The 25,000-nt window shown below is 38.2% G+C and overlaps 2 protein-coding genes across 11 annotated transcripts in view; one reads left to right on the plus strand and one right to left on the minus strand.

Moving 5' to 3' along the window:
- Positions 1-718: 718 nt before the first annotated feature.
- LOC138037995 (uncharacterized) lies at positions 719-14,839 on the minus strand. Its single transcript, XM_068883816.1, has 10 exons — positions 14,787-14,839; positions 14,586-14,654; positions 13,932-14,075; positions 7,796-7,886; positions 6,064-6,383; positions 4,765-4,908; positions 4,213-4,318; positions 2,591-2,874; positions 1,664-1,753; positions 719-1,007 (listed from the first exon to the last, which is right to left on the minus strand). The coding sequence occupies exons 2-10, from the start codon at positions 14,632-14,634 to the stop codon at positions 853-855; spliced, it is 1,383 nt and encodes a 460-aa protein (XP_068739917.1). The 5' UTR covers positions 14,635-14,654; positions 14,787-14,839; the 3' UTR covers positions 719-852.
- A 104-nt stretch (positions 14,840-14,943) lies between these two features.
- Positions 14,944-25,000, plus strand: part of LOC138021606 (golgin subfamily A member 1-like) — a 30,957-nt gene continuing 20,900 nt past the window's right edge. For 2 of the 10 annotated variants that reach the window (XM_068868515.1, XM_068868540.1), the window contains exons 1-7: positions 14,951-15,317; positions 17,314-17,401; positions 18,877-18,951; positions 20,372-20,436; positions 21,541-21,573; positions 22,010-22,084; positions 24,143-24,202. In XM_068868515.1, the coding sequence (XP_068724616.1) occupies positions 15,027-15,317; positions 17,314-17,401; positions 18,877-18,951; positions 20,372-20,436; positions 21,541-21,573; positions 22,010-22,084; positions 24,143-24,202 (687 nt within the window). In that variant the 5' untranslated portion in view covers positions 14,951-15,026. Of the gene's footprint in view, positions 15,318-17,313; positions 17,402-18,876; positions 18,952-20,371; positions 20,437-21,540; positions 21,574-22,009; positions 22,085-24,142; positions 24,203-25,000 lie in introns of all 10 variants that reach the window. The other 8 variants (XM_068868522.1, XM_068868557.1, XM_068868579.1 and 5 more) reach the window with 6 other exon arrangements.

Consider the following 25,000-nt stretch of genomic DNA (forward strand, 5'->3'; position numbering starts at 1 on the left):
CCGCAAAAATTGAAAAACAAAAATAGGCGATTCTAAAACTTATTTCTTTCGGATACAAACCCTTCCTTTGAAAATATTTTAGATTGACTTGACTGTAACAGTTATTTCCTGTGATTCAAAGTTGTTTTTTTTGTTGAAATGGAGGTTCCCTTTAAAACAACAACAACGGCAACAGCCAGAAGCCCAGAACACAACCGAACAAGCAATCGCACGGTCATGGGTTCGAGCCCCGTTCAAGTCTGGATTTTTTTGTTTCAGGCTTTCTTCGAAACTACTCCAGTTAAGGTGATGTTCAACTGCGATGATCTCCAACTCTCATGTATTTCAAAGTAGTTTTGTCGAGCAAAACTCCACTTTTATTGTCTAAATCAATGGGATCACCGCATACTTGTTACTAAATTTTTTACATTTTCGAAGTATCAGGCTTCTGGAAAGACCAGGACATAATCCCGACGTGATTTTCGCAGCTTGATGCGTGAATAATGGTAATTAATGCAAACCAATCATACTAAAATGTGTGCTTAGTAGCAATTTGCCGTCGCAGAACGAAAGTGGCTCTGCATCAATACATGTTGAAACTGACCGTTTCCCAGCATAAATAATTTCACTATTAATCATTTCGCTTATCAATCATTCCGTTAAAGCGCTAGACCCATGGCCTGTCATTTTATCTTCTGAACATAATCTACACATTAGGCAAACAGCATTCTGCGCTGCGAAGAAAATTCTATTTAAGCCGAACGCAACTTTTTTTTTCAGCATTCAGCTTTGAAAGGTTTGCTGGGGTCCACCTCGATTCGACTCCATTTACAAATGATCGGCCTTCATCGTCTGTTTTTTGCTTATGCTTCTTCAGTTTGGGTTCCAGGATCGGGTTCCAGGATCAGATTCCTTGCTCAGCGCCTCTAGCCTCTGAGCCTCTCTCTTCATCTTAGTAATGTGGTAGCACACAACAATCATCGCGATTATTAGCATACCGAGGGGAAGGAAACCTACTGCCGCCAGAGCTGTGGAGAGGAATGTGACGCATGTGCGATTACTGAAGTGTCAGTCTACTCTTGGTAACAATTTCGATTGGAGTAAGGTGACGATTAGGAGCTTCAGAACTGAACTCGTGCGTGTTCTCAGAGCGGAAACCTAAGAGTCGTAGTCGTACTATAATCTAAAGATATTCATTTAGTTTTGAAGGCAGCCCACGAGCGAAAAGTCGTTCGAAAAATAGTCTCGACTACTTTTGTTTTGGCTACCAACACAGTGGTGAAGATTATAGGGTGGTTATCGGCGCGATGCCAACCCTCAAATTACAGCTTGTGAGAGAAAAAAAATAAATACTCAACTCATTATTTGTGTATTTTAACTGAATTCCAACAAGCTGAAGACAATAATTTTTACCGAGATGTTTAGTCATCTTGAACTAAACGCTTTTTGTCTTGCGTTGGATAGAACTTATGAATTGCAAGTAATTTGATGTACGCTCAATTTTGACATCCAGCACGAAGGGTTTCCGCATTAAGTCTAAGAATTTGCAATATTTTTAACAATAGTGTAAATGTGAGAAAAGCACTTTTTTTGTTTAATGTTTTCCTTGGTTTTCAAGAAAAAAATATCGAAAAACAGCTCCCACCGAAAAGAAGATAATTTCTGCCAATGTGTACCTACCAACCTTTGTTAGTGTGTGCATACAAGGTGTGTTTCTCTCCCTGTCCTGGGAATGACTGCATACCAGTTGGAATGAAGAACCTTGCTCTCTTGTCTATGAATCAAATAAAAAGGCATAAGATTAGAACGCAAGGGCGACTGCGCTTTGTCCACAGTCGCAGTCGTTAATAGGGCGAGTAAGTCTCTTCGACAGATGCGCCAATGGAAACACCACAAATCAAAGCAATATTATTGGTTTAACTGATGAAAAATATTCGTCATACACTTTTCATTTCGGAAGCCTGGCTAAAATTTCCATATGAACAGATGCCAATTTCAACCGAGCGCGAACGTCTAAACCCTTCGTACCAATCAAGGTCTCGGATAGTTCGCCCATGTTGCTCAACGTGAAAGAAGTGAAATCATACCCTCGAAATATTTAAGATGGCGTAAAGCTCTTTTGATGTTGACATCGCGCGTGGTCGTTATTTGATGCTGGTTTTTACGTTATTAGTGCATTTTACTAAAGCAAAAAGTACACTAATGGTTAAAACGCAACTGAGTTTGGATGTGTTGCTTATGTTTATGCTAAGACTTCAGTCCCGACGCCGACTCCTCAGAACACTAGTGACAAGAGGCCATGGAGTACGGATTGAAAGACTCCAGTTTGCGAGGATATCAATATGTCACTGCCATTGCTCTTATTTGTAGGTGTGCGTGTATAAAAATTGGTCAGTCGGATGTCGATCTTTCGCCGCAAATTTTGGATAAGTTTCATAACGCAAACTACAGTAGGGTTGTTTGTGCATGGGAATTAGTTTTAATTTTTGTTTTTCTTGTCATCATAAGCAATCGCGGAAAAATTTCCCAGTTTAAAGAAACGAAGCTATTTTTTCCAACATAAGTGAAATAGCCGCACTAAGAAATGAAATTGATGAAATTGTTCGCTTACTGGTTTGTCTTTTCAACTTGTCCCGTTCCTGTTTGGTTCCGACAGGCCACACCACGAAGGGACCTTTAGTTATAAGTTCTTGTTTACTGTCAGGGCAGTACTCCCCGTGAGTGAAACAATTGAACACAGTCGGCTCCGGTGGGTCGTCTCTTTGACACGTGGTTACATTGCAGTGCAAGTAAAGGCGTTGTCCCGTCACACCAACGAACTGCTTTATAACGAAGCGAAAACGAAGGGCCTTGTTGTGTGTTGGTTGAAAGTAAACGTCTCGTTGCCACTCACAGCTTTAAGTTTAAAGAGGACTAGCGTTAGAATATTCATTTCAAGGGTTAAAGTGGTTTTTCCGGCAGCTCGAATCTCAGATCGCTGAATCATAGGATAGATGACCAGATAAACTAACAATTCATTTAAGTACTGTAAATGGGGCAAGTGCATCAGTAAATATCACGATGGATATCTGGTGCTCATGAAACAAAAGATTAACAAAAATAACGCATAAAGGTTCCGGATCACTGTCCTTTCTATAGATGTATGTGTGAAGATGTGAAAAACCATTGTCATGACTCGTTCTTCTCAAGTCTGGCACTTTCAATGTTTTACTGAAAGGGAACTACCCTGCGAGCAGAGTCTCTTTCTATCTTCCTAGATAAGTCGGGAAGAGGAAAGAAGACTCTGCGAGCCGCCTCGACTTTCTTTGATTTGCCGCTCATCCAAAGAATTGGATGAGTCCGTCCAGTTTCGACTTGTCAAACCTGTGTTTTTTTAAATTGTGCGCATGATCAATCCCCACGCGTCACCAATATTTTTTAAATTTACAAAAGCGTGACAAATTTTTAAGTGTCGAAATTCCCATGAGTATTTCCTCCGAATGTCGGTTACAGGAACTAGTTTGCCAGAATTGAGAAACCTATTAATTTTTCCAGTAAAAGTTGAAATGGCAATTTAAAAACTTGAACTATCTTGAGTTTCGAAGGAAATGATTCCTTGGTGAGAGTTGTTCGAAAATATCCCTACTGTTTGTTTTGGTTTTGTGGTTACTAGTCACGTGTGACTGACTCCCGAATACGTTTGAATTTTTAACGCATGCTCAACACGAAATGTTTAGCCGGCTCGCAGAGTCTTCTTTCCTCTTCCCGACTTATCTAGGAAGATCGAAAGAGACTCTGCTCGCAGGGTAAAAGGGAACCTCCACTAAAACAAGAAAATAACCTTAAACCACAGAAAATAATGTTAAAAATCAAAATTGTTCTAACTTTTTCTGATGAAAGCGTTTGTAGCTTAAATATATTAATTTCAAAAACGCTTGTTTTGGGGTTTTCAAATTTCCGGGGCTCCGCCATCTTGAATAATTGTGACGTGTAATGGTTGCCCTATTATTTCAAAACAAATTCTCTTTGTGTGAAAACAATAAGGGTAAGCGTAATACGTCATAATTATTCGGAATGCTCCCTGGAAATAAGTAATTTTGAAATTCTTTTTTTTTTCGATACAAACATTTTTTGGAAGAAATTGTTGAACAAATTTGATTGCAAACATTATTTTGTTGGGGTTTAAAATTATTCATTAGTCGGAGTGGAGGTTTTCTTTAAGGGTTTATAGAGATCATTATAAAACACACTTACTTTTCATTTATTAAGTCATGCCTCACCGATGAATGAACTGGATTGTAGCTTTTAGACAGGCTCACATAACATTCACTGGGAAACACCACTAGCTTGTACCTGGTCGCTGCAAAATCATTCAATGGAACCAACCTTTAACGTCCATCTACTATTTTTGAACCGCGGAAAAAAATGTGTTACAAAATTCATTTTCAACGGGGCCTTTCTGTACTAAATCGAGAGGGACTTGAACCGATTAAGCGATTACCTACAGCCAGGAATAAGATACAGAGCTTAGAAACTTTTAAGATCCACTCTGTATGTGTCGTCTTAACAAGGAGCAGGATTTAATTTTTAAAAAAATTGCACCTCATCCCTGAACCAGATTCGATTCCCAGAATCTTCTCTGTAGGTGAGCTGGATTTTGGTTCTCTTGTCTGCTGTGAAATTATTTTTCTCATTCGTACAAAAAAAATAATTATGGAATTTGATTCGAATGCTTGAAGGGTGACGGACATTTAAATAAACTGGGTTCACCATCACCGTGGCTTTACAGTTTATATAATTTCTTACCTTTAAGCTCCACGAATACCTTTCTGTAAGACACCACATTTACAGGGATTTCTTTGTACTCGTGTCTGTAGGCGCTGCTATTAAATATTCTAATTTGCACTTGGTGGGTATTATTCACAGTTGTCATGTCCTTGGCTCGAGTTGCTAAAATAGAACGACCGGGAAGAAAGTTTTATCAGAGCGCTACAAGATATAGCCCATTGCATTCTTATCAGGTGACTGCTTAGCAAGTTTTGCTTGTGGATTTTTTGAAAGAAAAAAAAATTAAGTTGGGTTTTTGCCGGCGAAGGTGACCTTAAAACCAAAGATGTGAATTCTGTGTGGAATTATAACGCCCAATCCAGAAATTGATCTGAAGAGCTCTTAAACTGAATGAATCCACCCTGCTCTCCCTCGACACCTTCACTATATTCCTCTATCGGGAGCAGAATAACAGAATGCTGTTTCTAAACAACAAAGATAAAAAAAGCAATCAGGTGTTTCGGAATTTTTTGACATTTGATTTCAGTCCTAAAACATTGGTGAAAATATAAAATCGACTCTTCTCTGTCCACCTTCAAAAAAAGAAATCTTAAGTGATTTATTTGGAATGGTATTGGTTTCATTTTGTACACTTCTGAAAAGGATTTAATCTGTTTTCGGCAATTTCTACTCAACTAGGCGTCAATTATGTTAGCAAGTATGTGCTCTTGTGTGTAACGACCTTAGCTTTCAACATTGTCCATCATTCAGCTGGCTATTCACTCAATTTTTGGTATTTCATGAGTTTCAAGATGCTTATAAGGACGGTGCCTACTATTGTTATTGCGCATAGGTTCCGCGTATCTCGAGATACTCGGATTTCCTATTGCTCAGTAGTGCTTATTAATAGAGGGATATTTTTGCGCGGTTCAAAACCATGCGGAGAAAGCAGAACTTAGCAAGTGATCTTGGTATCCAAAAAGAAATTTGGGGGTAACCACGCATTTTTCAGAGATAATTGAGCTTCAATTTGGAAAAAAACGCCATACGTACATTGCTTTGTATTTTAAAACTTTTTACAAATATTGTTGATTAATTATCTTTGAAAAATGCGTGGTTACCCCCAATTTTCTTTTTAGATTTCAATAACACTTGTTAAGATCTGCTTTTCCCGCATATTCCGTAAACCGCGTAAAAACAACTTTGAATTAGTAGGCACCGTCCTAACATAGAATGAAACATTGAAATTACAAAGGAAAAAGGAAAGTGTTTCATGGACGCACAAATAATGGTCAAGATTGAGACGAAAATTGTCTTTAGGTGGCTAAGTGCTCATACCATTTGGCGCTCCTCGATTAGTCTTTAGGTCACGTCTAAACCACTCAGGCCAAACAAGAAATGGTCCAATCGCCATGTTCTCCTCTTTTTTATTCGGGCATTTTTCTGCGTTAATGTCCGGCGCTTCTCCCCATTTGCTGCAGCGAAAGGCAGAGGAGGGGAGGGTGCTGTTTGTTTCATTTGCTTGACACGTGATTATCCCGCAGTGCAGAAACAGGAATTGGTTGGACATGCCAAAGAATTGTCGAATTACGAAGGCAAATCGCATGGCCTTGTCAAGTGCTGGCAAAGGGATGACGCCGTTCCCGCGAATCGTACAGCTGAGAAATATAAGGACAAGTTTACAGTTATAGTGTTTTTCATTAGATGCTAAAAATAACGAAGTTTCTAAGCAAGCAACCATACGTTGGATCAACTCAGCAGGAGCTCTTGGTATCCAAAAAGAAAATTGGGGGTAGCCTCGCATTTTCAAACATAGTTAATTAACAATATTTTAATAAGATTTAACATACAAAGCAATGTACGGCGTTCCTTTCCAAATTGAAGCTCAAGTATCTCTGAAAAATGCATGGTTACCCCAATTTTCTTTTTGGATACCAATAGCGCTTGCCGAGTTCGGTTTTGCCCGCGTAGTTTTAAAGGTAAAGTCTCTGTTACGAGCCTAGGAACGCCCATCACTGAGGCAGGCGCTTATCTCCGGTTTCCACGTAGTTTTAAGCCGCGCAAAAATATCCCTGCATTAGTAAGCACTGCCGATAGGAAACCCGAGTATCTGGAGATGTGCATAACGTATGCGCAATAACAGTAGTAGGCACCGTTCTTAATGCATAAGCATATATGTCCGTGCTATTGCTCTTTGAATAAGCGATGTGGTTTTTACAGCGGTTGTCCTGAAAAGTGCAGAACAAGAAGGACATTCCCGAAAATCTCGATAGTTGATGACTGTTAAAATGTCACCGAATGATCGGAACAGTTTTACATTTATTTTACCTTTCTTTATGCTACTCATAAAAAAGGTAAAATAAAAAGGGTTTTCTCTGACTCATAGTAAGAAGTTAAAATTTTGGTTTCTCCAAGCCCCAGTATTCGTATAAGAGAGGTACTTAAAAATGAGTGTATGTGTAGTCTAGCGTGTCTAGCGTGATTAACACAGAATCACTCACGGAATTGTCGAGAACGGGGCAGCGAGGTAAATAGTACCTACCATTCTTTCAGTTAAACCACACCGAGTCTGAATAAGCAACTGTAACGGGTAAAAACTGAGCTAAATTACCGAAAAGATTAAAACTACAGCAAGCTAATTTGTTTCTCTTCGGCCAATGGAAAGTATACTTCTGATGAGAACGCCAGAAAAGCACTATTCGTTTCGTGTGATATACGTTAATGTCTAGGAAACCAAGATCCTGTGAGTCGATCAAAAAACTAAAAGTTAATTAGCCACATTTTCGGCCCTGTAAGACTACAAGTACTATAAGTACTATAAGTGCCACTGGATTCTACGGAGACTTTGGTGAGAGCAATGCGCTTTTCCTGTGTACGACTTGTGGAGGTATATTTGTCATCGATTAATTCTCGGTAAACTCAAATCGTCATAGGTCACATGACCGCTCAAAAGCGAACATTCAATCGATTTAAAAAAAAAACCAAGCCTTCAGTTGATCAAAAGCTGAGAGCCGTTGGGATGGTAAAGGTAACGTTTATGTTTTCTATGTCTTGTATTAAATCCACTTACTATTCATTAATCAGTGGATATCCCAGTGAAGGATGTTTGTACGCATTGACATGACAGTCTTTTGGAATGGTGACTTCCATTTCCTTGGTGGCTACGGAAAACAAATCAAAGAGTGAAGAAGACAAAATAATAAAGATCCAAAACCTTTTCGCAGAACATGAAAAAACAACGCAAATTGAATATTTGTGCCGCCTTCTCATCTCTCGGGATTCCGAACCAAAGTATTGGTCCAATGTAAGTCTATTGTACACTTTCGCATAATTATAATTGGTATAATTACACAGTTGATTATAGAAAATGCTCTGCGCTGATAAGGCCTGATTATTACGCGATAATCACCTAAGCGTTTTTTTTTTTTTTACAAAATGGCCGCCAGCCGTTTTGTCGAGGTAACAGTTTTAAAAAAAATGCATATTTTTCAAATAATAACCTATGTAATTATACTTAAACAATCCTAGCGGGCTCGTCAAAGTACAGCACAACTTGTAAAAATACACACCAAAATGACTCGTAAGGCCGCACCCACGAGTGCTTTCGTTGGAGAGCATTGAAATAATCCACTGTATGAGTGAGGGGCGTACGCAATAATTTAACGGAAGTCGGTTGGAAAACTGTAACAAAAACTTAACAAAAACCGGTTTCGGTTGAAAAGGGTGGTACCGTCAGGACGAGACCATATCATTATGGAAGAGAAATTAAAACTAACATGAAAATTTAAAGACGGGAGAGCCAAGGCGAAAGACACGAGGTCGGCTTACCGGAAGTTTATTTTCTCGTCTGGTTATGCGCAGAAACTGAATCTCCCATCGTCATCATCTCGACAACCCCATTTTCACTGTTTTCGCGTTGTGTGGACAACGCGTTAGTTCATTTCAAAGTTTTCCGTTTTTTCCTTCGATTTAGAACATTTTCATTAAAGAAGTATCTTCAGTTTCGGGTGTCCATTGATAATTTTTTTTGTTATCATGGAAAGCACTGGGAAAGGTTTGGCGAAGCGTGGAATCGTGTTGCTGTGTCGACATTGCTCGAGAATTAGTCAGGGAGCAAGTGTCGTAAAATTAAGTCCCGTGGGAAATTAATGCTTAAAGCGAGCCACTGGTCTAGATATGTTGAGGGGACCTTAGTGAACATGAAAAATGTTGTCGGCAACTTTGTGACCCGCACCGGCACGATTCACGGGGGATTAAAACACATCTCATACAATATTAGCATGGAAACGAGGCTACATCTTAAATCGTCTTTATTCCCTCTTATATGTCAATATTTCATCACCAAATTGTAAGAATAGCTTTACTCTAGCATTACACACACTTTTAGCTGGAAATTGTGATCACAAGCATGAAAACGAGTCTAAATCCAAAATGTGCCCATTTTTCGTATCTTGTTTCAAAATATCACAACCAAAGTAAGTTATAATGACGAAAAAACATTTCATAGACTTTCGCACAAAGACTGAAACCTTCTACCACTTTATCACGTGATTAAACACATGAAAACGAGGCTATATCTTTAAACTACCTTTTTCTCCGTAATGCAAATTAATGTCATTCACATTTGTCATAACAGATCATTTCAAGAGACAAGAATAGCAACCATCTAGACTTCTACACACTCTACAATCTTAAAACTGTGATCAGTCACCCATTAAAAGTGTGATAAAGACATAATTCACAACATTGATCGTCTTCATCACCATCACTTGCACTATCATAGCTATTGTCACTTTCATCATTGTCATCAATATATTCATCACTATCATCTTGCTGCAGAGCACAGGGCATGCGCCGCAAGTTCAGTGCAGGTTAGCCCAGACTTTTGGCACCGATTTGTTGAGCATCACACAGCCACATTTCACCATCTCAATAATTGCCTCTGGAGCTGGTGGAGTTGTCGTCATCACTCGTCTTTCTTCCAACCATAGTTTTCTGGTGATGGGATATTCGGTTTTGGAACCTTGTCGTTGTTCCATACCATGGTCTGATAATGTTTCTTCTTAAATAACGACCACCTTAGCTCATTCATGCTTGTATTTGGCTGGTATAGATGGCAGACAAACTTCTCAACTCCCTTTATGGTATCTTCATCTGGGTGCTCTGTTGTTCCAAGGCTTGCGAGAGCAGTAATTACATCTTTATCAGCTCTGTTGAAGACTTTCCAGCATGCCAATTTTCCTTTTCCTGAGTATCCTCTGCAAAATCAACTTTAACACTGTTAGTAACGTACTCCATTCATGTGCCGGGGAGGCAATGTGGGGTGGAGTTGCAGTTCTTGTGGTATCCAGAGGGTCATATATAAGGGAATTATATGCAGACCAAACAGGAACTTGCGTTGCATTACATAACTCCTCAGGTTCTTGTGTTTCCTGATGCGAGAGGCTCGATAAGCTGCGCCCTAGCATCCATGCAAACTCTTTTCATCTAACAACGATAGGTAACTCATCTTTATCATACAGCCTGAAGTTGGGGTATACTGGATTCTTGGGTGTTTTGGGAGGTTCTTGGCATTCCATTAGCTCAGGAATTGATCCGGGAAGGTTGCATAATGTGCGACCTTGACTTGGTTGACTATCCAATCTAACAGCGAGACAAAATAATGATAACATTTATATTACACATTTTCTATAAAAATAATCAAATGCGCATTACAAACATTACAAAAAATACAAAAATAAGATCCTTTCTACAATCACTATGGAATCAAAAACGAAAACTTCACCACTTTACAACTGGTTAGAAGAAAAGTAATTTGCAGAAAAACTATATAAAAATCTAAATATAAGCTAACTGTACTAACAGAATGCCTTGCTGAATAAAAATGGCTTAAGTTTCTGTTTAAAATTACTTTTTGTGCGGGCAGGTCTAAAGCCTACGGGGAGAATCTTCCAAAGCCGTGGTACTTCCGCCATGAAGGATCGATCCCCCATGGTAATTTTTGTGAAACGCTTTGGGGTGCTCAAAAGAATTCATTTGTTATTTCGCCGTAAATCATGATGGGACGGCGGTAAAACAGAAATTATATCAATGAGATATTAAGGAGCTGAAAATAGTACCAAAAAATGTAAAAATGATCAACCAATATCTATGATATTTTAAAAGGCTTGTTAACTAACCTTATCTGTGGAGTTGTGTCTCTAGGATCCGTCTTCTGGTAGATAGCCATTGCGGTGCCGTGAAGTGTGTGTTTTCCATCATTATCCTCTGCAAAATCAACGTCGTCGATTGCAAAAAATACATGTCTATTTTTCACAAAGTTCTCGGGGAGGTACATTCCGCCATGTTGATTCATGCGCTCAAGAACACTTTGTTCTATTTGGGCTTCGATTCTAAGGAACCTGTTGTACTCAACACTCATTCCAAAACCATGAAGCATATTTACGATCTCTTTGCTTCTGATAGATTGTCGTAGAGCCAAGCCAGCAGCCAGTTGTTGAGGCATGTCCCTAGAAGATTTGATTACCTTAGACTTGGTGTTGCTTTTTTGTCTGTCAGTCAGGAACATACTTACGGCAGTTTGTGCCAAGCTCATTGCTCGCTTGTGGATTTCGTTTGACTTGTTACTGGCGTTGATGTCAGTACTAGGCCCACTTATCAGCCATCTACAAAATGAGTAAAGCTCCTGTGGTAGATGGTTGCTGTTTAAATCTTGAAATGATCCATTAAAGACCCAGTTTTTGCACTGACTGATGGATCTTCTAAGGAATTTCGCAGCCTCAAATAGAGTTTTCATTTCCTGGTCACTAACATCAATACTACCCTCTGACTGCTGGATTGCAAAATCACGTGTACTCTTGATGGTTACTCTTTCGGACTCGTTGACTCTTTTGAGTCGGTGGAACTCGGCATCTTGTATTTCATTCAACAAATTAGTGCCAGTGTCGAAAGTCTGGGCTTGTGCATGCTCTGATGATGACGAGCCCCTTGAAAATGCTTTGCAGGAAGATAATAGTGATGAATATATTGTTGACAATGATGAAAGTGACAATAGCTATGATAGTGCAAGTGATGATGATGAAGACGATTAATGTTGTGAATTATGTCTTTATCACACTTTTAATGTACGACTAATCACAGTTTTAAGATTGTAGATGGTTGCTATTCTTGTCTCTTGAAATGATCTGTTATCATACATGTGAATGACATTAATTTGCATTACGGAGAAAAAGGTAGTTTAAAGATATAGCCTCGTTTTCATGTCTTTAATCACGTGATAAAGTGGTAGAAGGTTTCAGTCTTTGATGTGCGTGTTTTTTCGTCATTATAACTTACTTTGGTAGTGATATTTTGAAACAAGATACGTAAAAAGGGCACATTTTCGATTTAGACTCGTTTTCATGCTTTAGGTCACGTGATCACAATTTCCAGCCAAAAGTGTGTGTAATGTTAGAGTAAAGCTATTCTTACAATTTGGTGATGGAATATTGACATATAAGAGGGAATAGAGACGATTTAAGATGTAGCCTCGTTTCCATGCTAATATTGTATGAGACGCGTTTTAATCCCCCGTGAATCGTGTCGGTGCGGGTCGCAAAGTTGCCGACAACATTTTTCATGTTCACTAAGGTCCCCTCAACCTATCTAGACCAGTGGCTCGCTTTAAGCACTAACTTCCTACGGGAGTACACTTGCTCCCTGACTAAATGTCTTCAGTGGCACGCACAAACCACCCATTCCATTACACACGTTTCGCTGCTGGCAGTGAGTCGTGTCAGGGATTTAGAGTGCCTCAGAAAGAGAACACAGATCATCCTTCTTGACTCGCAATTCTGCCTTGTATTATGCCGGATACGGCGAGAGCGACGACTGAAATTTAAATTGACCAGTCAAAATTCAACGGGCGGGAAAAACTGTGCTATCCGACGTCACGTCAATATAGGTTCGCAGCTAAAGGACCAGAAAACCATTTAAAAGATTTTGTGGCAACTTTTTTGTCCACAAACCTTGACCGCCAAAACTGGGTTGCCGATTCGAACGTCATCCGTGGTGCTTTGGCTGTTATTTGTGCTTTTTAAAATCTATTTTAAGGCGAATTCAGTCTGGTATTTTCGAATCAATTAAGTGTAAGAAGACGTTAAAACTGTATTGAATACGTATTTATTTGCGTCAACTTCGCGAGAAAAGACATTTGGTGGCGTCCTTTCGACATGGTGGATCGAGAACAACGTTAGTTACGCACAGAAATGCACCTTTTCCTGTGAAAGGGCAAATGATTGACAGGAGAGCAAAGTTTTGACTGCCGCGCGCAGTGCGGGCGCGGGTTCCGTAAGCACGGAGAGTTTTTCTAGTTTTGCTCAGTATAGGAACCCGGAAGCAAGGCAAAGTTCTTTGAAATGTTTTGCTCTCATAAGAGGACGAATTCTTCATCATCAGTTGTTCCTTCATTACTGACTATCAATAGCTCGTTAGCTTTTGCAAAAGAATTTGCAACTTGCCACGCGGGTCTCGCCCCAGGCTTCCCACGGATTTGCCGTCGCCGTCGTGTGCCTAGTTGTTCTTTCAGTCTTCAGTTTTGACATAAATTTTTGCTCTCCTTCAGCATAGAATTACACTAGCTTATTTTTGACGGGCAAAACTCAAACCTGGGTTGGTACTTAATCATGGATTAGTGTTAATCGGCACATTGGAAACACGCGCGAGGTACGGCCCTGCGAGATCCACGCGCTGTGCATCCACGCACTGTGGAAGTCATATGAGAAAATGTTCATTGACTGATCGTGTTTCGTCCGGCCATCCCACCTTAGCCAAATAAGTAATAGCGCGTTGTGACTGAAATAACGTTTAACCTACGATCAACAAAATGGCTTCCTCAATGTGATTTAAGATTCGTTATTCGGTTTGTGTGCAAAAATACTAATTACAATTCTTCACCGTTGTGATTTTACTTGTACTGTACTATGATCCAAGATGGACATTCTGATCTAGTTGACCTCGAAATGGTATTAGGCTGCCAACGAAGAAGCGAATCAATTACAAAACCTTTTAGCACTATTTACTGATCGTATCTAAAACGCATTTTATACGTGAATAACATTTGCTTTACAATGTTCGTTTATTCGAAGCTCAGTCACAGTACATTCTATAAAATTCACGTGCTACCAATGACTTGTTTACATTGTGTTTAGAGCACAATTTATTCATACCTTTGATTTGAATAAACGTTACGCTGCTTTCTTTCACGTAAACAGGGAATTCTATGGCCTCTTTGAAGGAGCGGTTACCATATACTTCAAATTCTATAGATTTAATTGCTCTTTGATCTTCTTGAGAACGCAGATTTTGAGTCACTAAAACAAAACAGACAAAACGGGACTTTTTTGAGTTAGTTTTGCGCGCACAACTTTAGGCAAATTTGTAACAGAGTAACATTTACCTCATGGTGTTTTTTGAAGTGAATAACGTTCAGTGGAAGAGAAGTGTCCACGTGAAGAATGACAAAAAAGCCATTGTTTTTGGAACGACCTTCAGTTATCTTTTGAATGGAAGAGCGAGTGTGCACAAGACGCTCTATTTTCAACATTTACTGGGTGAATATTAATGATCTGAAATAATCAATATAATCACACCGTTCGCCAACGTACAGAACTGCATTCATTCAATAATGGTACAGTTCTAACAATGTTCCTGGACAACAAAAACACTGTTGAATAGAAGTTCCTGTCGATATTCTTTCAACCACTTGCAGCTTTGCGACGCACATGTTGTGAAGTTCAGAGTTACGTTGCACTTACCTAGAGAACGTCAGCTGTTATTGGAAAAGGACGAGAAGTGTGCAAAATAACTCCATAAAACTTTACCTGCATAGTTCGCCAGTGTCATCCACAGGCATAGCATTAGCGCCATCATTTTTGTTGCTCATATGAAACCTGTTGGCAAAGCGAATGCAGAGTTCTGCTGTCAATCACTTGTCAAATATGCCTTAACTGCATGCTTTGACGTCGTCAAATGTAAAATGAACTTTGAAAGCAGTTTTTTTAAGAACGCCGACAAATACTAACAATGGTGGCAGGGGTATTTTCTGCAATTACTCTTCCGTGTTCTTATCTTCAGAGTGACCAAAATGAGAAAGAAAAGTAACATTTCCGGTTAAGTTTGCGCCAGCAGTTTTTAGAGCCAGCACCAACTTCAAGAGCGTGCGTAAACAAAAGACCGGTCAGAAAAGCGGAAATAGAAAGAAATCAATAACAGAGGGGCGAAAGAGTCGAATCATGGGATCTTTGTTGCACAATTCACCTTAGATGTTTGCCAAACTTAAACAGAAGATCGCTGAGGAAGAACTGACCGCTGATTCGAGCCGCTCTTCATCTTCTAGTCCGAGTGTACGGCGAGCGAAGGTCAATGGATGGACGGAGAACAAATGGGAGAGACGGAGGCTTAGTAATGCCAGTAGCTTGTACGAATCAAGAGAATCTATTCTAAGTGAAAGTAGCGTTGCGTCATCTGGGTACAATGTCTCAAGGCGTACTTCATTTACGAGCAGATCATCTGCTACTCCTGTTGGAACGCCAGTGGAACCCTCGAATGTTACGGTAAGTGGTAGATGAAGCGATCGCTGGTTCGATTCTCTTCCTCATAATTTTTTAATATCACGCATTGTTTCGTTGTGACCTTGACTACACCGTGAATCAGTGCTGTGGCTGAAAATCTCGATGAATTGAACAAAAGATTAAACAGCAGTGAAACCAAACTGATCCAAACTTTTCGAAGGCATAATTGTATTGTCATCCAGATGGCCTATTTTGTATCAAGATATTGACTTCAATATTTATCCTCCACGTAGTCAACTTATTATCACCTTTTATCACCTCTAATGAGATTATCCTGTCAGCGTGATAACTACGAATGAGTAGTAGTCAATCTTAGCTATTAAAAAAGCTTTTTTTTCAACGACAAGGACTCTAAGTATTGTAAATATGATTTAAAAGTGAAAGCAAAGTAATTAATAATAAATAGAGATGGGTGCCGAGAAAAATCTTATTTGTTGCCTTTAAATTTACTTTAACTTAAAACGAATTTGGGGTTTTTTGGGAGAAGGAAGGGATTTCAACCAAAGATGCCATCAAATAGTCAACCAGAAGGACTGTACAAGTTAAGTTCTGCTTTAAATGCATGCATGCCCTCAAGCCTTTTCTTTTTAACGAATAAATCAATATATTCTATCCAGGTGCATACTGTAATTGACTCTTTGAACTTTCAGCGTCTCTCAGATGTAGTTTACGTGACATTGAGAAAATAGTTTTCCTTGGTGATGTTTTTACATGTATATTCACAAGTAGTACCACCACTTTCTTATGTACTTAAACTCCAAGCTCCATGGATCAGACAAAAGTCCCTGACAGTCTAAAAACTGTATGTTAGTTAGCTGTGTTCCAACACGAGCACCGACGTGTACAATTTAGAAACCACATAATTGGCATCAAAGACAAAAGCCTAGTTTACGTGTGCCATAGAAATGTAAACAGGAGTTCAAGTTATGCAAACAATGTTGAAGAACATACCAAATTCAAGAAAAAGGCCAGTACTGGAGTGGAGGGGGTAGGGGGGGAGGGGGGGGGGGTTCCCATGTTGCTTGTCTCCATTTCAGAATACCTCATGCTGCTGTTTCCTAACCATTTTTGCTCTGTCCTTGTTGATATCATAATTTCATGGCAGCAATGTTGTCATTCGTTAGCATTATATTTAGTTCAAATTGCCAATTCAGCGTCTAGTTGTCTATCGGACGGTTGTACATCCAGAGAGTTCTTTAGGCGTCGGGGTCAGAGACTTCTCAAGCCACTATGTGGAATTCTGTGGCTTCTCTTAGTAGCCATTATGGTCACAAGAGAGCTTTGCTCTTTCAGACAATTCTCTTGTTTCAATTACCATTCTCCTGCTTCTTAACGTCTTAATGAAAACCCTGTAGACCTGGTGACAAGTTGCTTCTTTGTCAGTCATCTTGTTTCTTTAAGTCATTGAGTACTTAATGACTGGCATTAAGGAAAACAGCGACTTTTGTTTCCCCGAGACCCAGGGCTAGCACACAAATTTGCCGTGGTTTCAAGTTGCTCAACCTGATCACGTGCAAGTCAAAAGTTCAATAATTTGTTGTTCCCCTAGTGAGTTAGTGAGTTTTAACCCAGGGTATGTGACCCATTCTTTTCCAATCAGAAAATGTTTTTGAGTTGGGAGTTAATATAACAAATAGGGTTCAATCTTACATTGTACTAATCATAATTTATAGTACTTGATTTACAGAATTCGTTGTGATCTGTAGGTACATGCAACTTTGGTTTCCATCTTACAACAAAAAAACACTTGTAATTTTTTCCAAGAAATTTAGAAAAGCTGCATTTGCTGTGACAGTCCTTTATAATAATATTGTTATATTGTTATCTCTCCGCCCGACATTGAAATTGTGTTAGTTTATACATTAATATTGATCATTATTTTTCAAATAAACAGTGAGAACTTAAGTTCATAGTTGTTAATCATGGATTCTAATTTTTTCCATCTAAGTCTTAATGGTTTCTTTTTATCTTTTCTAAGGTCAATAGTAGGATGTCTAAGGAGGAAATCCTTAGTCTCCTTTCAAATAAAAGTGACCAAGTTTATAGACTGGAGGCCAAGATAGCAGGTAAATGTTTGGTTTTCAAATTGCATTGGTACCAAAATAAGGGAAATAGAGCCATCTGTTTGATAAACTGTTGTAGTTACAAGGGCACTAGATGAGTAAACGAACATAAAGATTGTAGTTCAAACTGATTTGGAGGAGGTATTAGTGTTGTAATTTATTGGCAGGAGCACACAAAGCTTTAGAAAAAGAGGTCTACGCAGTTTCTTAATGCTACCTTGATAATACCCTATGCTGTGTTGCAATAAGCTGACTTTTCAATTCAATTTTGACCATAACCCAAAGTGGTTATAGGGCCAGACACTCTCCTTTGCCATGTCGCACAGTCACAAGCAGCCACTGTTGCCTCGTTCCATGAGACAAAAAATGTCCTTTAGAATGGACCACTGACAGAGGGAGGAGTGTCAAACTGTGAATGGTTGGCTTCCATTGAAATAAGCTTCAGAGCGGACGGGTACGGTTAGGGTTAGGGTTAGGGTTATTAACCCTAACCAAGACCTAATCACCCCTCACTCCCTACCCCCAACTCCCAGAATAGACATGCTGCTTCCAATAGATTCCAATGGTGACATTTTAAGCATTGCCCTTCAAGCATTTATGTCCAGGAATGCACCTAATTAGAGCAGCACACCCAATTTTGACATCAAACATTAAGGCTCCTAGATTGTCCCTTTAAGTCTAAGCATTTCCTACCTACTTCCAACAATAAGGTAAGGGAAGGGTAAAGGTTAGCGTTATATTGTTTATCCTTACTTGATGAACAGCATTGGAGGGATACTTTGTGAGAATGATTGCCTGTATTCTGCGAGGCTTATTGAAATCTGCATGCATATAATTAGGGGTATTTCTGGACATATCTGGAGTCCTAGGCAGGATTCAAACCTAAGACTATTAGTTGCATTTGATTAAGGGCAGAAGACGCATAATGAAATCGGTCTAAGAATCGATTTGTGAGGTCTAGTTATAAACACGAAGATGCACTATAAAAGGGGTTGCTCAATGCACTTCTTTTCTTCGAATTAATTCAAGTATGACTGATTATAATTGTCCAAGATGGTGATCATCAACAAACAGTAACGTAGGGATGGAAGCCCTAAAAGATATTTTTAGCACGAGAAAAAGGGACTCAGGATTAAAAAAAGAATGGCAGATAACATTTTTATGACATTACGGACACATTGCCATAAGGGGCTTTTTTGTTGCAATCAAATCATTTGCATGTGCCTAAGGCACCATGCCTTTCATAGAGTGTCTTCACGTTTAACCTTAGTTGTAAGTACAATGTACATGTAGCCCACCCGTTACTGAATTTTAGTGCTTCACTCTGCAATGGTCATCTATCACTTTTCTTGTGGAATAAAGTTACCAATTCTTGTTCTTTTAGTTAACAACATTAACATACCGTAATCACTATTCATAGCTGTTATGTTTACATGTTTTAATTACTTGTTATTGATGAATCAATAATTTGGTCAAAGAGATGGCAAGTCTCTTGAGAGAGCAGACACGCATTAAAGAGTCACTTGAAAGTGCTTTGGAGAAACAGAAGGAAGGTATGTTTGATTATGAATCAAAGATAACCACAGTAAATTTGGTTTACAGAATCAGCAACATTTTTTAACTTTAAATGCAGGGAAAATGAAACTTGTGATAGTAGCAAAGAACCATGGACAATAAAAGTTATCATGAACCAGGCAATAATAAGTGGACATTAAGTGAAAAGTATGTTACATGTAGCCATGGATTAAGAAATTTGTTAGCCAACGTCAGAAGGACCCTGAGATACATGTGTGACATCAATCATTTAAATTAATATGACATCCTCAGACAATGGAAACATGTCTGCTAGATATTGCATTGTCATATAGATACCTATGTTGTAGTGTGGAACTTCTCAAAACAAGCACCCATGGGGCACAAAAGTTGAATCAACAACTAGAAGCAGACATGTCTTGCTGAATCTGTTCTAAAGACCATGAGAGAGTATAGCGTGTTTTCTGTGGCTGCCCCAAATTGGCACAATGAAGCTACACAATGCTAGGCATGATACAATGCTACAATCCAGCTTGTATCATGGTTTATTGGACACATAAAACTTTGAAGAATCGTAGCACTTCCATGGTGTAAAAAATATGCAGCCAAGCCAAGATTTTCTGGGACATCCCAATTGACAGTGAGAGAGCATCTACACAAAGGCACGAAACTAAAGAATGTGTAATATTATTTGCTTGACTAAAGATTGGATTATTATGGAGGAAATCATATCTTCCCCCGGAAAAGCAGTAATTATTGTCAGGAGTTTAAAATACAAGTAATCTAATAAACAGATTTAAAACTGGCTGAATGAAAATCTGTATCCATGTTACAAACAACTACTTATGACCAGGGTATTCTACCCCCTTGCTGCTTATAGTGTAGATCTTGAGAAAGAAGTAGCAACTACACTGGACAACAAAATAAAATGAGTAATATTGCAAAAACTGATTACTTTGCAAAATGCAAACTTTTACGGAGATTTCCTTCTCAGATACGTCCGATTTCCTTTTTTAGAGAAAGAATAATAATTGTAAACTACCGTGAGACTTTGTGATGTGTGTGGTGTAATATAAATCCTAAACTATAACCAATAATAACAGTGAATGAAGTGCATGTGCTCAACACGTTTTATTATTTGGACGCAGTCGTGCCACTATGTAAATGCATTAATTTTCTGTTTTTATTGAGGTTTACTTATTACGTTTAATCCTGATAGTCCCTGGTTCAACTTCCCAGCTGCTGTGCACTTGTAAATAGCTCACTGGTTTGCCTCCGGCCAGTTGGGATTCTTAACAGTTGTTGTTGTTCTGTTCTGTCGCTTCGTTGTGATTTTTTTTATTAAGTCCTCCAGTTTTCAGTGGATTCTCTGATAGGGTTTGGTGAAAGAGTAATGTCTGTAGACTAGTAATATGCTTTTAATTACTGATTTGATTTCAGAACACAGTTCAAGGATCAGAAGTATGAACAGTGACTTTGAGAAGAAACTCAATGAAAAAAATCAGGTATTGAATGAAACAGTTGATTTTAATTATCCTAACAAGCCTGCATAGTATACTTTTTCATGGGACTGAGGAAGAAGAAGCAATGTGAGGTGAAATTGAGAGGTTAAGCTTCTAGGGTTGAGGGGACAGAAAGATCTGTGGTAAGGGCCTAGGTTTTTCTGTTCCCTTGCAGCTTGCCCGTAATTGGATTATGTCATTTTTCAGTGTGTTTTTCTAATAAAAATGAGTGTGCTTTTTTTAAATCTGGCTTACTTTGTGCAGGAATTTGCTATTGAAATGTAGTGTATGTGATATAAAAATTCATAGCTTACACCTGTAAGTAATGTTTATTTTGCTGTAGCCAATCAAAATTATTTTTGCAGCCACTGGCACTTGCAGAAATGTAGAAAACCTGCTTTTCCCCCTCTCCCTCAGATTTGCCCTTCACTAGGTTTTTACTCCCTTCTGCCCTCTCCCAGCTACCCACACTCCTTAGCACAAAAAAGGTTTCTAGCAAACTCCTATGACTTTCAATGAGATGATCAATGACCTCCCAGGTCCCTTCCCTGTGAGTGAGTGTGAAGTAGGTAATTATCAGAAAAAAGAGTTAATTAGCTGACCACTGTGACGTCCCAGATAAATAGTTCTATAGGATACAGGATCTGTAGACGTTAGTCTTAAACAGATAGGAATTACTATTTTAGTGTAATAAATACTGATACATTATTGCAAAAGCTCTCATTATTGGACGGAATTATCATACTCATAATGCACAATGATATGAAAGGAGTTTTTAGAAATAATTATTAGTATAATTTCAGAACCAAAAATGGAGGAAAACTCTGTAAAAAGATGATTAAAGATATTCCATAACCGGTAAAAATGTAAAGATTGATCATGAATATAAAAATTAACCAGTAATAATTATGTATTAATAGCGGAGTCCAAGAAAAAAATATGAGTAAATACACGATCAAAAAATAGATTAATGGCAGTTAAATTACTGCACTGTAAGGCAAGTGATGGAGCTAAAAGTACATTTAAAGTTATTAAAATTTAGTTTGAAAGTTCAGTTTTTAGAATGTTAACAGACATTTCTAAATGTTGTGAATTAATGGTTTTTAGGAGCTTGATAGTAAGCTGAAGGCACTAACATTGGTAAGAATTTAAATCAAATTACCAGTAGTTTAATGGGGTTGAATTAATCAGATAAAACTTGGGAGTTGCATTCTTAGTCTCGGGAATTTACTGCAACTTTTTAAAATCTATATGACTTGAAATAACTTGGCAGCTGAATGCATTTGTATGAAAGTCATGATCATCATAGGAAAAATACAACAGAGTTTTAAACCCAACATCATTTTAAACTCAAACCTTTTTATAAAGTCTTAAAATAATGTTCTTTGCATAATACCAGATTTGTTTAAAGTTTGCTTTCTGTATGATACAAATTTGGCCCTTGAAATGAAAATCAGTGACTGAGGTCTTTGTCTTGCACACTGATGGACTGTTTTGAATTTATTTTTACAATAGGGTATTTTAAAACAATAAATTATAAAACAGAAACTAAAATTAAAACATTTTGGTGGTTTAGGAAAGCACACGTTATGCTGACATGAATGAGCTTAACGACCTCCAACAACAAGAACTCTCAAAGATGAAATCGTTGGTATGTTTTTGTTTTTGGCAAAATAAAAATTATTGCTTATTCTTTTCTCTTTTAGTCATGCATTCTTTTTTCATTATTTCATGCATTCATTCACTGTGTCCAGAAATACAATGAAATTAGATGCATTCCTAAATTTGATGTCCAACACCAAGTGTCCCATTTATATTGCAGATTTTAGATTTCAGATTTTTGTCATTATTTTGCACTATTTACAAAATAGTACATCAAGATACAAGATATAAGATACAGTACGGGAAAACACAAAATTGAAAAAAGAAATTAGATTACTCTAAGCATTTTCTAAATACTTTCATTAAAGGGGAACTGAAGGCAAAAAAATAAGCATTTTATTTACACTTTAGACCGTACTCAATAATGTTTTCAACTTTTTTTCTGGCATATCCGTCGTTTTTCCACCGAAAAGAAATGTTTTTATTCCGATTTTGGGCCATCAGCATTGCGGCTCAGAATGGAGGAGTTAGCGGTCACTTTTGCGGCTTATGACGTATGATATGGGGAAGACATGCGAGAGCGCCCCATCTAGAAGCAGTGTGTTCAAACTGAAACGGCTGAACACCATTCAGCAAAACAACAAAGAAATTATCCTTGTTTCTCTTGATATTACGAAAATCATACGTCACAGAATGCTGATTTAGTTTTTGAGCCCGTACTGAAAAGGCCGAAAAAAGGGGAAAAGCCCAACTTTGAACGAAATTTTCTCGCAAAAATAGGAAACGAGAAGAAGTAGATCCACAAACTTAACTTCACTTATGTTAGGCTTTCCAAAAAAAATGTTGAAAAAATTGCTGATTTTGGCCTTCAGTTCTCCTTTAACAAGGTAATTGTTATTAGCTTGGCATCTCCTTTACGTTAGGGTGAATGCAGCTGTGTGATATTGAAAAAGGGAACACTTTGTGCCACTTATCAAAATTGGTGTGCATCTAAATAGGTGCATTTTGGGACATATCTGAGTCGAGTCTAAGGCAGGAAAGCCTTCATATTTCTTTTAAACCACACCCCTTCCGTGATCTGAGTTTATGAATGCATGTAGAGGAAGGATGAAAGCAGGGAGGGGCTAGTTAGTTGGTTGGTCAGATAAAAAGGTGTTAAATTCTTCATCAGAATTGGTCAATCATTAGGGAACCCCACAATGTTAGGGTTTAATCTAGATACTAGTCACCACCAAACCATGACCGATTCAATGGCGGGCGAGTAAACAATGGACACTGGACAACTTTAAACACAACAACTTTATTCTACTGTGACAATCTGACACTCCACTTTGACGGTTTTCCAACAGAAAGGTAACGCGACGATTACAAAGGTACAAATAGGCAAAACGTCGACGAAAAAAACAAAACTCGCCGAGCTATAGCGGCTACTTTGAACGTACACACACAAAAAACGACTCCGTCCTCAGTCAAAACGCACTAATCACATGACCCTCCGCGTTGGTAGCCACAATACCATTCAAGCACATTACATGTGACCTAGACAATTTCATTTAAACGACTGCTACAGAAGGTAGCAAACCTAAAGATCCTTTCATACAATACTAGCTATGTGTTGTATTAATCCAGGAATTCACCTTTCAGTATCGGTATTTTGAAATCTTTTATAAATGTTCTTCTAATGGCTCAAGCATGGGTTAATTCTTGGAATATTTGAATGAGCAGCCAGTCGTTTCGCATTGCTTCCACACAGTAATAGGAGTTTGCTAGCAAAACCAGGTTACCCATGAAACCAAATTAATCTTTATTACTTAATCTACCTCTGCGATTTCCTTTGACTTACTTGGCCTGATAATAGTTTATTTGATTACGACCTTGTTATGAGAATGAAACATTTAAGAAGGATGTTATCCATTTTAAGAGTACTGAAATTTATGCAAAGCACTTAACAGTATGTTGACAATAAAGAATATGTACTAAACAATGAGTGAATGAGTTTTAACTCATTAAAAATCTTTAAAAAGATTGGTGTCATGGGAAATAAACTGTATGTAAAAATAACCTAAATGGTGATTCGAAAATAATCCAGTTTTTAACCTTTAAACAGTTTATCCAATACCAAACAGACGCAACGCGAAAAGCTGCGGAAATTATTGAAAAAAGCAAGGTGAGGAGACTTGGATAATTAGTGGAGTAACCATCACTATGCTACAACTAGCATCTTAATTAACATATGTAGGCAACATTCGAGTTTGTAAAACATAATAATCATGGTAAATGTCACTCATAAATGAACCAGAAATTTAAATCATCTAAGCAAGGAATTGTTACAGAAATTTATAGTAACACGTTTTTGAAACACTTAAATGAATAACTGTTTTCATAATTTATTTATTTTATTTCGTTGCATAAAACGTGTAATGAAACGATAAACAAATATCCTTGGTTAGCGCTGGCAAGGGTATCGCCCAGTTGACTACAACTACACCTATGTTTGTGGTTTTTTCCCCATTATTATTTTTTTTTTGGGGGGGGGGGGGGTGGGGGGGAGGGTGTGGCGGGCGGGGTGTCATCGGGCGGACGGGGAGGATGGTACTATATGATAAAAACTAAGGCGTTTCAAGACACAGAATGTTGCAATAAGTGTGTTTAACTTCCTTTTGAGAGTTTTAATGACTTTCGAGAAACTTTACGTTTAAAACGAGTTGCGAATGTCGCGAAGTCCTTTGAGATGAAGCTATCTTGGATAAGCTGTTCTGTAGGCTGTTCGAAATTTAGATGAATGATGACTGATTTCCTGCGTTGGTGCTGGGGAGGTGAAATACGAAAATTTGGTAAAGTTAAATTAACCACAAATTGTAATTCGAGATTAATTTACCTTTCTCAACTGGTTTGATATAGAAACAAATTTTCTGAATACAGATGGATTGACGGAAAAAGCAGAAAATGATAACTCCAAAGAATG

The sequence above is a fragment of the Montipora capricornis genome, chromosome 2, assembly GCF_036669925.1.
Source record: "Montipora capricornis isolate CH-2021 chromosome 2, ASM3666992v2, whole genome shotgun sequence".
Taxonomy (NCBI): domain Eukaryota; kingdom Metazoa; phylum Cnidaria; class Anthozoa; order Scleractinia; family Acroporidae; genus Montipora; species Montipora capricornis.